The sequence below is a fragment of the Teleopsis dalmanni genome, chromosome X (assembly GCF_002237135.1).
Source record: "Teleopsis dalmanni isolate 2A chromosome X, ASM223713v2, whole genome shotgun sequence".
Lineage (NCBI taxonomy): Eukaryota > Metazoa > Arthropoda > Insecta > Diptera > Diopsidae > Teleopsis > Teleopsis dalmanni.
Genome location: NC_051848.1, coordinates 27,024,821 through 27,040,214, shown reverse-complemented (window position 1 = coordinate 27,040,214; position 15,394 = coordinate 27,024,821). Strand labels below are relative to the sequence as shown.

Genomic DNA, 15,394 nt, shown 5'->3' with positions numbered 1-15,394 from the left:
AACGAAATAGTCGGAAAAGACAAAAGTTTTGTGTTTTTTAGTTATTAAATATTTTTGAACAACAACAGCAACAATTTTAATATAATGTATGCTTACTTAATACGACTATACGACGGTACAGTCAAGTTACGCATTTCATCCAATATAACCCACACTTTATTATGGCAGCTTATATCTGAAGCACTTCTACTCACTCGTTGGTAGTTCATTAAAGCGCAAAAAGATTCAGAGGAATAAAAAAAAGACGTCTAAGCATTGTTTTTGTGCTGTAATGCGAGGAACGTGACCATCATGGATTTCCACAGAATGCGCCTTCAGCTGGGGTGAAGTTGGCATACGAAGAAGTAAGCATATTAGCAAAAGTATTTACTCGTTTAATTCCAGAAATTATAAAAAGTGATGTGCAGACGCGGAAGAGATGAAGGAGAACAATTATGATTGTGTAGTTACAAACTATATTGGCTCGTTTACACAAAACACTTTTCACTTTAAACAAAATCGATTTTATTTCACTAAAACATGCCAAATGCATACTTTAGCAATAAACTTTTTTTTGATATTGGAAAATCTCTTAACACAATGTTCAGCACAAAAATTGAAAAGTTCAGAAACATTTCAACTAAAGCATAGAAAAAAACAGTTCTATATAATAAATGCCATACCTAATGAACAAATTAAAGATTACTGAATTTATAAAAAAATGTGTCTATAACTTTTTAAAAGAGGAAGCATCATCACATCACCACTTTATTTCTTCTGGCGCTTTTCTGGATGTGCCGGTACCGGTGTATATTACCCTAGAAGCCATTAAGAGAATTACTGATCTCTATTTTCTACAACTTGCCAATAACATATGGAAAACATTTGAGTCATGTGCAACTTACAGGTTAACATGACCCACCTATAATAAAATTAGATTCTCGGAACTCATTAAAAAAGACCGCGTGGACACTGCAAGGCTTACTGCAGTTCTCTCTGGTCATTGGTTTATAGATACCCACGCATAGAAGCTACGCATTCCATATGATCCTCACTGTAGAAGTTGTGGAAACCCGTAGGAAAAATAATCCATAATACATTTTTTCTATGAATGTCCGACTTTGGCGTCCAGAAGAAATAGGTGTTTAGGAGGACATTTCTTTGGCAGTTTGTCAGACTGTTCATCGGTGAAGAGGAGAGACTTTTTAAATTATCTGAATTCGACGGGATAGATTTATCTCTACTCCTTTATGCTAGATATTCTTGCGAGGAATGTGGTAGTAAAACGGCGAAAATCGCCGTTATCCATTGCAACCAACCATAATTAAATCAATACTGGGCCTATTCTTTTGTAAGTAAATCGCAAAAAAAATAACCGCTAATTATAAAAATAACATATGAAATAACAACACTATTAGCTTATTCCGAGTATATTCTTTAAAACCACTTAACTGAAGCATGATATAGACGATGCTGCAAGTCTGCACACTAAGTATGTAGGTAGACCATGTAAGCGCTTGGAATGCATACTTGAATATACATAGTCCGGTTTGTTAACACGGCACACTTGGTTTGCATACAAGTGGTATTGTCTATATCATGCTTGAGCCTCTTTCCATGTTTCTTACGGACATTACAGACATATACAAGGGACCTAACAGTTTAATCTTGATTTGGAAAGCATTTTAAAAAATGCTTATCATTTCATAATTTTTATAAGCAATCTTGGATAAAATTTGAAACCTAAATTGGCATTTGTTTATAAAAAAAATTAACTTTTTAGATTTAGAAAAATCACTTGAAGATTATTATCGATATTACGTGGCATTCGGCAGCCTTCATACGTTAATATTAATCTGGGCAGTGATTTTAAATAATCACGTACGAAGTAAAATCGAGAAAGAAAGGATCTTAACAAGTAAGTAAATAAGCAGAAGTAAGATTATTATTACACTTAAATCATCACAGACTCTTTAATATATATAATAGAATATCTACTAGTGACTGATTGTAACATATCCGAACATGAGATTTGATTAAGAACAAAATTAATTCTTACAAGTTTACATTTAAAAATATCAATTTATTTTGGAATTTGATAAGTTGTGAATCACTCAATCCCTCTACATAACTTTGCGAGAAACATAGAACAACAGTTAAGCTAACTGGACAAGATCTATCGGTGTACTTGCCTACCTGCCCATTATAAGAAATAGTAAATAAAATATTATGTTTAAACTATAGACGTTTCTACTGGCGTAATGTTTATATCATAATACCCTGTAGTGTTCTTACAAGTGATAGAGAACTTATTTGCCTTTCGTTTCTAATCGTAGTCTTTACATATATTACAATATATCTCTCATTGATAACTTATTTCAGCCATATCAAGCTTCAAAGAAGTGCCTAAATTTGACTTAGGCATAAATAGCCTTTTTATAATTTTTACATATTTCATTTATAGACTTTAAGACTATAATACGGCATTTAAACTGACCGGAAACTTCAAATCATTTCAAATTAGTCATTTAAAAGTGTTTACATTCGTTGTTTTTCATTTATTCTCATTTCAAACAGCTGATAAGTCAACATGCCTGTTGATTTGATTTTTTGGCTTGTGCCAAAAAAATGTTTAATGAAGGTTAAATATACCTTCAAACCTTACAATATAAACTAAAAACATATTTTTAACTTCGTTTAAATACTTTTTGAGAAGTAGAAGTTCCAGAAAGAGGTGCATCGTTTTCAAGGAAATGCAACTACCAAATATTTCTTTACTTAGGGTATACTCTACGTATTTATTTGCATTTGAAACTTATTCAGAACTCATTTTAAACTCTTTGGGACTTAATTGTACAAAATCAGCAAATGGAACTCATTTGCGCATACGAGGGTTTGTATGCAGAAATCAGTCAGTTGCTTCTCATTTTTGATTTTTGACCCAAAGCACTCATTTGAGGCCAAACTCAACGATTATATATATTCTATTTACACACGTATATATATATATATATATATTGTATATGTACAATAAAGTTGGCGCTTCCAAATAGTACCATATTCCAAAAATACCGATTTTGGTACTAAAGTACTACATGTGGCAACCGTGGTACGTACAGCGAGAACTTGAGCGAACTTAAGCCCAAGCGAAATGCACACCCAACCATACCTGTGTATTTAATAGGAACGAAATAAACAAAGTTCGCCGCTTAAAAGCGCGCGCAGCAATATTCGCATCAAACTATCTTGTCTTTTAGGCGGACACATTTGTTTCTGCTCGACACCTGAGTAAACAAGGTTTTGTTCCGTTCTTTTGTATAATTTCCAAATTATAGATTGTGTTCATTATTTTCAATTAATAAAAACAAAAAAACAAAAAACATTGGAACCCTGGGTAATTATTTATGCATTAATAGATCAATAACATACAGCATAGCTTACAACCGGTGCAACGCCGGTTCGATTTCGTTTGTTATATGTATATATACTTATATTGTTATTTATATTTATAGAATATTTCACTTACTGATAGGAAACGGATCATCGTTATTGTGTGTTAATACACAATTTCAAGTATTTTGGTGTTGGAAAAGCAACAGGTAAATTATAATTCTCATTTACTTAAATTATCACGATGTATTTTTTTTGTATTAAAAAAAAAAAAAACTAGAAATCCGATGGGCTGATTTCAACAAAACTGAGGCGTTGATTTTTTTGAACATTGCAAATGTTCCAGAAACTTTTATACCCATCTACAACCGATGGGTATCGATTTTATACGTTTTTGTATCATCGAAATAGTGTTGCTCATAGCTAATTTCATTTAGAATGATATATCTTCTATATGTTAAAAATGTACATGAAGTATATATTGTATTTGTCATATTTTAATATTCAATTGTTATCGGCGTACTCTTATATTTTCAGTCGTAACCACTAAAAAATTCCTCACTAGCGTGAAACTATTCTTTGCTGTCCCAATATGAAGAAAAGAAGCGCTTTATTCAACCATGGAAGATTATTATCTGTAAGTATGAAATTATTTGATATGTTAATTTTTTTATGACAACTGTAAAAATCTGTATCATTTCAGCCTCATAAAACAAATCGCTCATGTGTTCAGAAAGATGTATATTGGGAAACGGAGGAGATTAGAACTTGGTCGCCACTCCTAGTAGAACAATATTTGGCATTAAACTACATCAGAGCATCGCGGTTACTACAACTAGAAGATGTGGCTTTCGATAAAATTCCAAAACCAATTCAACGTTTTGCGCACATTTTTGACCACGGCATATTAAGTAAGTTGTTTCAACTTGGCTACCAGTATCCAACTCCCATACAGAAACAAACGGTGCCTGTCATGCTTAAAGGAGAGAATGTGATTGGAATATCTCCAACCGGTTCAGGCAAGACTATAGCCTATTTTATTGCAAGCATACTGCATATAAAAGCGCAAAGAAAACTGCGCTGTAAAAATGGCCCATACGTGTTAGTTATATCATCCACAAAAAAACGAGTTTTGAAAATCGCTGATGTTTACAAGAAATTTGATTTGTGCACTAACCCGTAAGTGATATAATAACTAAACAACTTCTAACAACTAATAACTTTGAAAAACCTTTTTAGCACGTGCATACTAAGTGATAATAAAAAGTGTATCAACATCGCGAAGATTAAGTCCGACTGCATTATATCCACTCCAGATCATATTTATGATTTCATTATAGACAGAAGAATTAATATGTCCTCCTTTAGTTTCATCATATTGGACAATGCGGATGACATGTGGTATAATGGGTTTGAAAAACAAATTCACAACATTTTATATTACTTGCACCCTTTAAGCCAATTTGTAGTGATGAGTGTAACTTTCCCTTCATATCTACAATCAATTGCTGAAAAGTACATGTACCACCCAATTATAATAGAAAATGCACCACCGGTTGTTGATCCAAAGCTGGGCCCTTTCGTTAAACAACATTTTAAATTTGCGTATACTGATGCCGATAAGTACCAAATGGTAATTTTTATTAAATTAAATTTTAACAAAAATAAAAAATGAATTCCCTTCAGTTTTATAATTTTGCTAAAGGGCTGAAACCACGTGAAGCAGTGCTAGTATATTGTTTGGACAAAGCTAGAGCAGTTGATCTATCAAGTACCTTGGCAACTAAAAGTTTAGCGACCCAATGTGTGCAATCATTGATCACTCAGGTAAAATATTTGGAACCAATACATAGGATTTTAGATGTATAAAATTATCCTTCTTTTTTACTGATTGATTATACAGTATGATCACGATATTACGGAGATGTACATTAAACACGGTGATATAAAAATTCTGTGCGATTTCGAAGGTTCAGGGAAGGAATTCCCTGTGTCATATTTTCGGTAATTTTATTTATAAATTTATAGCCACGAAAAGTTAATAAATTTCTTTGTTGTAGGTACTTTTTTCATTTCGATCAACCATCTAATATCTATTACTACAAGAAGCGTGTGAATCAGGCTATGAATGCGCGACAGGATTGCACCTTCATTTCCTTTATATCACCTACTGATGGAATCATAGTAAAACAGCTGTATTATTTTTTATCAGATAATAAGCAAGCCATACCAGATGCTATACGTGAGGTCTTGACGAAACCGAAAGTAAATCGAAACGGAAAATAGGCCGAAGACAAATAGTTTTGAATATTAAAAATGAATTGCAATTTTTAATGTCAATTTTATTTTTTACTTTTATATTTTTGTTCTACTTTGGTTCTGTTATTTTATTTTCTTATGTTAATTTTTGAAATTTATTTTTTTATTTTATTTGTAATACTTAATTTATTACTCGTTTTTAAAAATTATTTATGTAGTTACTCTAAAAATTAAATTTTTGAATTCTTTCATGTTCGAGTAATGAAATCAATTTGTATATACTTCAACATATAATATTTATTTTTTGATTCCATATTAATTGTTTTATTTGTATGGGATCTAAACCTTCAATTGGAGTGCCGTCACCCTGATGGACCAATATCTACCCTAGTTGTTATAAATCTATGCCTTAAGGAATTCCCGGATAACCGGGATGTTCGGTCACTGAAACTATTAAAAGATTGTACTTAATCCTATACTGATGGCTAAAAACTTACCCAAACAACAATAACAACATATTAATATATTAATAGATATTTACATAGATAAATTTTACTGTGTCTACCGTCCACATCCGTTAGAGTCAGGGGAAGCAACTAGTATGAAAATAACTTAAATTTCAACAGATATTTAAAAAATCCTCTACTTGTAAGTAGAGTCCTCTACTTGTTACTACTTACGGATTTCGTCTGGGAACTACCCAAACTCATCAGAGTGAAGAAAAACTACGTTAATCAAAACTGTTCTGTATTAAAAATAAGACAAAATAAAATAAAACAAAACAAAACAAAAAAAAATAAATAAAATAAAATTAAATAAAAATAAAATAAAATTAAATGTATAAGCTGGCACCTACACTGTCAGCTGTCAGTGATGTTGACATTATCGAACCACATTTATATTATATAATACTTAAAATACTATTCAGGATCAATAAATTTTCTTGAGTGCCGCATGCCTGCTTCAGCTCTCCAGTGTTCAAATAGACTTAATTTCTCCCTTTCACTTATTAAGTCACTTATTAAGCTATTTGTTACCCCGTAGAAGGGCTCTGGAGCAATTTCGTTGTCTTTATGTCCATAATGTTCCGGTACCCACATAACAGTAACAGAGTTTCTCGATGCTATGGTATTGAGAAATTCAAAGCATTCCTAAACTAACTTTGATTGCAATAAAGACTTTTGCTAAGAATTTTAGAACTGCTTGGCTGTCTAAAAGAATGTGTATTTTGATACTCTGAGTGTCTACGCATAAACATTATCCAACACATAACTTTAAGACATGGACGTCTGCCTGAAAAATGGAAACGGTTTTTCCCATTGCGGTTGCTTTTCGGTATTGCGGTACTACAATTCTTGCTCCTATACTGTCATCTTCTATTTTGGACTTATCAGTATATCATAAGTGTGAGCCCTTAACTGCTAATACCTGCCACAGATTACTTTAATTAATTATCTATTAATACCACAGGTTTGGTCATATACATGTCACAACATAGTGACCTTGTTTTTTTAGAGATGGAATTCTAGGCTGCACTAAGATCTAACTTGAGTAAACTTCGTTTGCAAGATAGCGTGAAAGGATTGAAAATTTAATCTCTTGATAAAACTAGAACAAATTAAGGGCAAATGTAAGAAGAAGCATACAAAAAAATATAATTATGTGTTGTAGATATTGGTTGACAACATCTCTTTCCTTCTTGGATATATCAACTTAATACGAATATAAGAAAGAGATATTAAATTAAAAATTTTCTCTACTACGATAAACTTTTCATGTTTAAAACTTAATTGAAATTTTATACTTCATTGTGCTTTTATATGCGGTTAAACAAATTACATATGCGGGCGGCAATACATATGGATTTATTTCGAAGGAAGAGATATTTCGTACTTTAATATCATCTGCCGGCTTAAAGGAATTAAAAATTTTATTGTTTGCATGAGTTCAAATGTATCTTCTTGCAAATTATGCGCATTCATGATGCTGAAGGTACAAGCATGAATATGAATATAAATAAAGTATTTGGATACTTTTGAGTAAAGATATATTCACTTAATACATATGTATATATATACATATTAATTTGTATATTTTATATTTAAATAAAAAAATATTTTTCTCACGAACTTTTTGTTCGCATGAAAAGAAAAAGACACGAATTTTGATGCGGCGTGATAATTCTTCACTTTCGATATTAATTCAGCCTTTACTTTTTTAAAATAATTCTTCATTAAGTTATTCAGACTATATTAAAGAAAACTTAAATAATTGAAAAATTGAGTAAATAAAGGGTTAAAAAGAATTGTAATGTGTATTCTTCCACTCTGGATCAATTTCTTCTGCTTATTGCCTTCAATCATTAACATGATACATACACAGTCTGTGTATATAACTATCCAAAGAGAAGAGTCTTAAACAATAAAAAAAAAACTCAAAACATTCATTTTTTTTATTTTTTATTCTGCTACATTTATGGTTTCCCCTTCCGAGTCGTTTTTTCGTAAAACATTACATAGCCATCAATTGGAATTGTCCTTAGTAAGTGTATGTCGGTCGATTTGAAAGATATTTGAATGACGAGAACATTGAATCGGTATTGCGGCCTTAAAAGTCCTATTGTAACAATTTTACTATTGATTACACCAAGCCCCTTAAATCTGTTCTGGCGACAGAAATTCCATATGGAACAAGTTTCTTCTGTGCATTATTAAAGCTGGACAGTCAGTCGCAAAGAATATGTATATTAGTTTCCTCATCTAGTGCTGATATTAATATAAATACAATATCTAGAACATTTTATATTATTATTGAACTAAATCAATTTTAATTAGTAAACAATTAATTTATAAAAAAAGTAAACAAGTCAAATGTTTTTTAATATCAGTAATAAAATATTTAACATAGCGAAAAAGAAAAAAAAATTGACCTCTTTTGCAACATTTGACTATATATATTTTTATGGAACCTAAACTATGTGAAGCCATTAAATCACGTTCCAAATTTTAAAATTAAATTTAAGAAATTATCGACGATAATAAAATTTTCTTTATAAATTTTATTTTATTTCCTTTTATTTTATTGCTGCATTCAAGTAAACACAAAATCTATTTTATAGCAGTTTCCATGTCTCTCATTTGCTCTACTAATTGTGGACCTTAGTTTAAAGCACTTTTAAGGATTAAAGTATTTTATGGCTTTTATATTAAAGGATTTAAATTTTAATATATATACGAGTATAAAACAATACACACGAATATATATATATGTAACATATATGCATAAGACAAAAGTTTTTACATACATACATACATTATTCCATATCCTCACTCAACGGAATTAAGTGCTGCAACGTAGCAGAGCGGTAGAATCAAATGTGAAATAAAATTTTTTATGGAATGCAGTCCATAAATTATAGCGTTTTATTTGCATGCAGTTGTTGTTTTATTTGTTTATATATTTTTTATTTTTTGGGTTTATTTTGTTATTAATGTTAATTTAAAATAAAACATAAATTTAAATCAAATTAAATTCAAAATTTTTTTTAATTACACTTAGTAAGAGAAGCTAGGAAAAGAAATCATCTATAATAAATTGTTTGAATGGCAATCTGCAAATGACTTTTGTAATTAGCATCGATACCTTTCGGTTCATTTTTACAAGATTTATGTCTACTAATTTGGTTAATTTTTCATGTCAAGAAATGACTATTTAGTATTTAGTTGAGGATAGAAAAAACTTACCTTTTGCACGTTTTCCGAAGCTACCGAAACGTTCACGTTCGATCACCTGAGTGTGTATATAACGCTCGGAATAGGATCGTGATAGCTTTTCTTTTGAGTTATGTTGGCCCATTGTGTGAAATACTGGGAAAGATTATTATATCTTTTTGACGTGTTCACTTTATTCTACTTAATTGTTAAATCGTTGATATATGGCGGCTTCGTTGTGTAGTGATTTATCGATTCCTTGTTCGTTTTCGCATTTATCGTTATTATCGTTAATCTTTACACATGACGTGCCAAACTCTAATTGATTTTGGTGAGAGGAAAATTCAATAAACTTTTTAACTATGTATTTTTATTTTTCATTTTTTTCATTTATTTCATTTATTTTTATCTTTTCATCTTTCAATAAGCAATTCGAATTAAGTTTCTCATTGGGATTTGAAACATTATTAAACGTTCACATGGGGGCGCTACTTTTAATCTTGCTAAAGTTGATTTAATTTTTAATGTTTATTTTCATTTTTCTTATTCTTTGTTTACTTTATACACTATTTATTAATCTATTAATTTATTTTTTCTACTTGTTACAATCCAATTTTTTTTTTTGTATTTTCACATCATTCTTTTTTTTTGCAAGTGTTCACTGAAATGTAGTTGGAAATTAGTTTTGTTGTCATTTCTTATTTGAGCTCGGAAGAAATGCATTTGAAATCGCTCTCCAGTGACCCCAACACTCATATGTGTCTGCAACTCATTTTGCAGACACATATGGCACCAACTTTTGCAATAGTCTTGCAACGTTGGGTGTTACTGCTGACAGCAGCTGTCACATAGCATAAATGGAACCGCTTTTGTTTATGGTTCGTAGGAGGAAAAATTTCCAGAAGAAGGCAAATAATATCGAAAAATTGACAATATTGATTTCAAAGATGAGATCGTAATTAGAGTTTATATCACAAATACATTAAATTAAAAACAACAAGAATACATTGTTAAATATCATTATTAAACAGAAAGTACTATATACCGTGATTCAGGTGCTAACCCCGGTTGTTTCAGACAATCATTATGAATATGAGCAACTTTCACGGTTTTTTTTTATTCTAACTTAGCTATATGTTTTAAAGGGTGGCAAATCTGTTTTTAAGGTGAGTAAATCTGTAGGTGCTCAGTTTAGGGCATTCAAAGAGATTGCGATTAAATCAACATACTTATATATAAATACATACATAAAAAAATATCTTATCTACGAGGTCAAATTTTTTCCTATGGACTATAATTTCATAGTATGTAAACCGATGATATTAACTTTATAACCGGAACATAATTAATTTTTAAAATTCTCGACAAATTTTTCAGCAAAAAAAAAATAAAAGTGAGAACGTATTAGAAATTAGAACAATATCAGAGTAATTCTATCAAATCTGCCCACAAGATGGACACATCAGCACCTTTACTCTTTTCTGTGTATAGACTCTTGTGTATGCCTGTTGAAGTGAAAAATTTGATATTTATTTGAACGAGTTCTGATGTTAGCATATCTTTCTTTGTTGATAAAATATCTAATATTTCTTAATATATACTAACATATAAGCGTTCATCGCTTTGGTAGAAAATTTAAAGTGCACCCAACATCACGCTTAAGAAGGCAATGGGCACATCCAAGTGTCTTCCAAGCTGAAATTCACGCAATCAGCAAAAAACCGTCTGGCTCGAGAATTGTTATTTACTCTGTCTTTTTGGGCTTTCAAATCTAAACAGGTTATTGAGTGTTACTTGCAACTCGGAATAAGCTAATTCTTTACTGGATTCTGGGCTACAGAGGAATTTTGACCAGCTGATGATGATTTTCAACCCTTTTGTGGGTTAAATTGGGCTAGTACAAAACAAATAAGCAAGGAGCGGGAAAGTCATATGCAGCTGGTGTACTGTGAAGAAATCCCAGAACTTAGACAAAACAAAACACAAATCAAACCGTACTCCTACAAAAACATTTTTTAAATTCTCAGATGGTAATTTAAGGTTGATAGCAGGTCATTATGGTCTGAAATAAAACCTTCATAAACTACGATTGTCTGCTAATACGGAATGCAGATTATTTTTCGAAGATGAGGAAACAACTATGCACATTCTTTGTGACTGTCCCGCTTTAATAACGCACAGAAAAAACTTGTTCCATATGGAATTTCTGTCATCAGAACAGATTTAAGGGGTTTGGTGTAATCAGAAACTTGTTTTATATGGAATGTCTGTCACCAGAACAGATTAAGAGCTCTTCTCTAGATTGTGTTCTGGACTTTATTCACAAAGCTTTAAAGGGCTTTGTGTAATTAGTAGTAAAATCTGGCCGCAGTAGTGACTGTCGAGCGATTTCACATCAAATATTTTAATAATAATAATAACATATAAGCGTAGAATTATAGTACTTATATATGTTAATACATACTTGTTTCATTTCATTGCTCTTTTATGTGTTTATAAAATCCCAAATATATATTTATTTTTGTTTTCAATTTATTGAAGTATTTCTTTCTTTTAAGCAAATTGATTTCAAATTTGTCTCTTATCTGTGCCCATATATATAATTTTGAAAAATTAGTCAAAATTAACCTATAACATTTAACAACATAAAATTTTTACTGGATTTTTTAAAAAACATAAAAGAAATGTTTTAAAATTTTTTTATAAATGACAGAACATATACAAATAAAATCTTTTAGCACACAATAATGAACGTTGCATAGAAATATCAAAAACTCATTAAGAAAAATAACATGATCAACACAGCCTGTAAAGTGGAGCAGCAGATACCGACCCAATTTTGTTACCAAAGTGAAGAACTCGAAATTTTTATAAAAAAAAACAAAATCAATTCTTAATGCAAAGAAACCAAAATCTGACAGGTGTGAAGTGAAAAATGTATGCCACTTACCAGAAACCATGGACTGAGTCTAATGGTGGCGGATTGGACAATGTCAGCAAGCGATAGGAAAAAACTATTCCCCGAAAATGTGTAGAGTCTAAGGCAGGCATTTATTTTTAAAAATAAAAAATAAAAAATAAAAAATAAAAAATAAAAAATAAAAATAATATTAATCATGATTTTGCAACATGAAAAATAAAATTCAAAGCAGGCTACAAAAGTCAGACCGACATGCAAACCAATGTTGTTAAAGTTGCTAGCTACGGACCCACCGACCATACGTCTGCAACTGAAAAATCGGCATTAGAGACATGACAAATTGCCTGAGATGATTTTCTGAAGTATTTGGAACAAAATGTTTATTTTAAGCAAACGCACGAGTAATAAAAAATATAAGAAAAATTAAATGCACATAATCGCATATAAAGTCATTAAAGTGAGCAGTGCAGTCTTGAATGTACGTCCATTCATTCCGATTCCGATATGTGCAGGCCCGGATTATGTAAACAAAAATTTAGCAATAAAATTTTTGCTGCTGCGGGCTATGACAACGCATTCTCAGGGACTGAATTGCTGTTAGCTAACCCTGCGGGAAACAGTGCGAAAATAATTGAAATTTTTGCAAGGCAGCTGCAATTTGCTTGTCTGAAATTGGGGTTTGGGCGAATTATCTGAACAAATGGCGAATTTTGTTAAATTGAATTAAAACTGACATTGAAGTTGTGCACATCCACTTCCGGTCATAATATTAGTACGTACCGAATTGAAAAAATAATTAAATAGTTTAATGTACTGCATGTGAAGAACAAACTAGATAAAAATTATATACTTAATCTAATAAGCAAAATATTAAAGGCAGTTTCGAAAAATACTCACATGTCAGTATCGATTTATTTGATTGGAAAGAACGACGTTAAATATATATATATATATATAAACTTTCGTATGTGAAATACAAATGTTAGATAGTACTTAATAATCACTTGATTCTAATACATATGAATCATTCTTTTACAAATCGGACATCTTTTTGACCACATCTCCTGAGATATGGCTATTTGAAAAACCCCATGGGTCCATATCTCCTCGTAAAGGTTAGGTTAGGTTACTGGGGCCGTCCGAAGACTCACTTAGACCATGAGGTCCATTGTGATACCCTAAAGAATTTGACACCTGTCCCTATAACCACTTGGTATTGGCTACAAAGCCATTGACACGAGCTATGAAAATAGAATCTAGCTCTCTTAGTGAAAATACAAAATTTCTTTCCAAGATTTTTATTTTATAAAAGGAACTCAAAAAAAAAAAATTCATCCAAATCGTAGGTGATGAGGTAATTTTTTGTCAAAATCCGTTCAATTTGTAAAAGAATGACCGATATGACAGATGATTTAATCGAAACATTTTGTCCAAATAAGTAGTACTTAAAAATCAAAGATTATTCTAAAGTATTAATACATTAATACCAATACAGTAGAACTCCACTAATTCGAATCTATTTAAAATTTTTGGTCACATCAGACATTCTAATATATATGGAATAATAGAATCATATTATAAGTTTTTGGTACTTGCAATTTCAAAAAAATTTTTTTAGAAATAATTAAATAGAGTCAAACTTTCATAACACGAAGTATCATTTAGCAAAGAAATGGCTCGACTTATGGAAACTTCGAGTTAAAGAATTTTTTTGTAATTGTATATAATTTGCTCGCTAAACCCTGTTACACTCTATTTACTTGGAGTTATAGAAAATTTGTATTTTAGAAATTCGAGTTATGGAAGTTTGACTGTATAAGAATTAACTCCACTGAAGACCACTAGTAATGGATACTTGGCAATACTCAAAACAGCTATATGGTCAGCTAAAAATTTAATTAGTTAAAAATATTAAAAAAGAAAAAGTTTGTTGTTGTAATTTACTATTGTTCGATAAAAACCTGGAGAGAACAATAGTTCATATTTAAAATTTATAGTAGTTTCTTTTATAAAAACAGACGTTGAAATTTAATTTTATTATGAGTCTATAAAGTATATTTTTTGTCTATGTTATATATATATTATATATTTATATTATTAACAGAAACTGAATAAAAACTGTACTGTTATTCCCCACTTATTGTATTAATTAATAAATTAAGTAATGGATACACATGATAAATGGCATAACCCACAGATATGCTTTTCCAACAGTCATGTTTATCACATGTGATCCGGATTAACGAATTAATGGTAGATCCGGATAAGATACACACCATAAGATACACACCATATATATTGTGGTGTACATACTTTTTTTAATTATGTTCGGAATACGGGATGATTCGATTTACCAGAGATTCGGACTAGCGACGATCTACTGTAATATAAAACTTTTTATTTTCCTATTGGAGATAGGTACTGAGAGTTTGATGAGTTTACTTGTATCTTGTACACTATTTATAATTTTTATCTATTGTCTATTGTATTTATCTATTGTAATATAAATCTATTTATTTTGCTGTTGGAGATAGGTACTGAAAGTTTAATGAATACAATTCTATCTTAATACTATTTATAATTTTTAATTGGACCAACTTCAGATGTTTGAGGAAATTTCCTATCTATAAGATTTTTATAGTAATTTTTTGCATTTAATTTGGTTTTTTTTTTTGTTTTAATTAAATATTATTTTCTGGGATTTTTTCTTTTATAATTATCATGAAAAGTCCAAAACTTTATACGTTAATGATTAGTCTTTTAAATTTGGTTTAATACTTAATCATTTTTTACTATACTTTATCCGATATATTGTATATATATGACAAAGCGATAAAGCTTTGTTCTTTATTTCGAAGTTAGCTTATTATCACATTTTAAGAGATTAAATAGCGATTGACTTTAGGAGGAAAAAGAGTCATAAAATCTTTTTGAAACCTATATAAAAACATAGCAAAGCTCAACTCTTTTCAATATATTCCGAAACGTATTATGTACTGCTTGACTGCATATAGCGACTTCTTAGTAGCTCCATTGTTGATGATGTGAATGAAACACCCACGTTTGAAAATGTGCTAATATGTCACAGTTGCACAGTTGCAGCACATAAATTTATAGTTTTTCCAGTGCCGAAGCT

General features: G+C 30.4%; 2 protein-coding genes across 2 annotated transcripts in view; one reads left to right on the top strand and one right to left on the bottom strand.

The window, feature by feature from the left end:
- The window catches only part of LOC119687521, a 326,485-nt gene that overhangs the window by 152,444 nt on the left and 158,647 nt on the right, over nucleotides 1–15,394 (bottom strand). The gene's annotated exons all lie outside the window — the stretch shown is intronic.
- LOC119687524 (probable ATP-dependent RNA helicase ddx17) lies at nucleotides 1,765–5,726 on the top strand. Its single transcript, XM_038101867.1, has 8 exons — nucleotides 1,765–1,897; nucleotides 3,492–3,578; nucleotides 3,907–4,006; nucleotides 4,073–4,548; nucleotides 4,609–5,002; nucleotides 5,056–5,196; nucleotides 5,273–5,373; nucleotides 5,430–5,726. Exons 3-8 carry the CDS (start codon nucleotides 3,962–3,964, stop codon nucleotides 5,653–5,655), a joined length of 1,383 nt encoding a protein of 460 aa, XP_037957795.1. The 5' UTR covers nucleotides 1,765–1,897; nucleotides 3,492–3,578; nucleotides 3,907–3,961; the 3' UTR covers nucleotides 5,656–5,726.

What these genes read in the sequence shown, in the direction of transcription:
- LOC119687524 (XM_038101867.1), top strand. Translation starts at nt 3,962, where the DNA reads ATGAAGAAAAGAAGCGCTTTATTCAACCATGGAAGATTATTATCT. An exon ending in ATGCCGATAAGTACCAAATG is followed by an intron (nt 5,003 to 5,055) that starts GTAATTTTTATT and finishes AATTCCCTTCAG; the next exon opens with TTTTATAATTTTGCTAAAGG. An exon ending in TTCCCTGTGTCATATTTTCG is followed by an intron (nt 5,374 to 5,429) that starts GTAATTTTATTT and finishes TCTTTGTTGTAG; the next exon opens with GTACTTTTTTCATTTCGATC.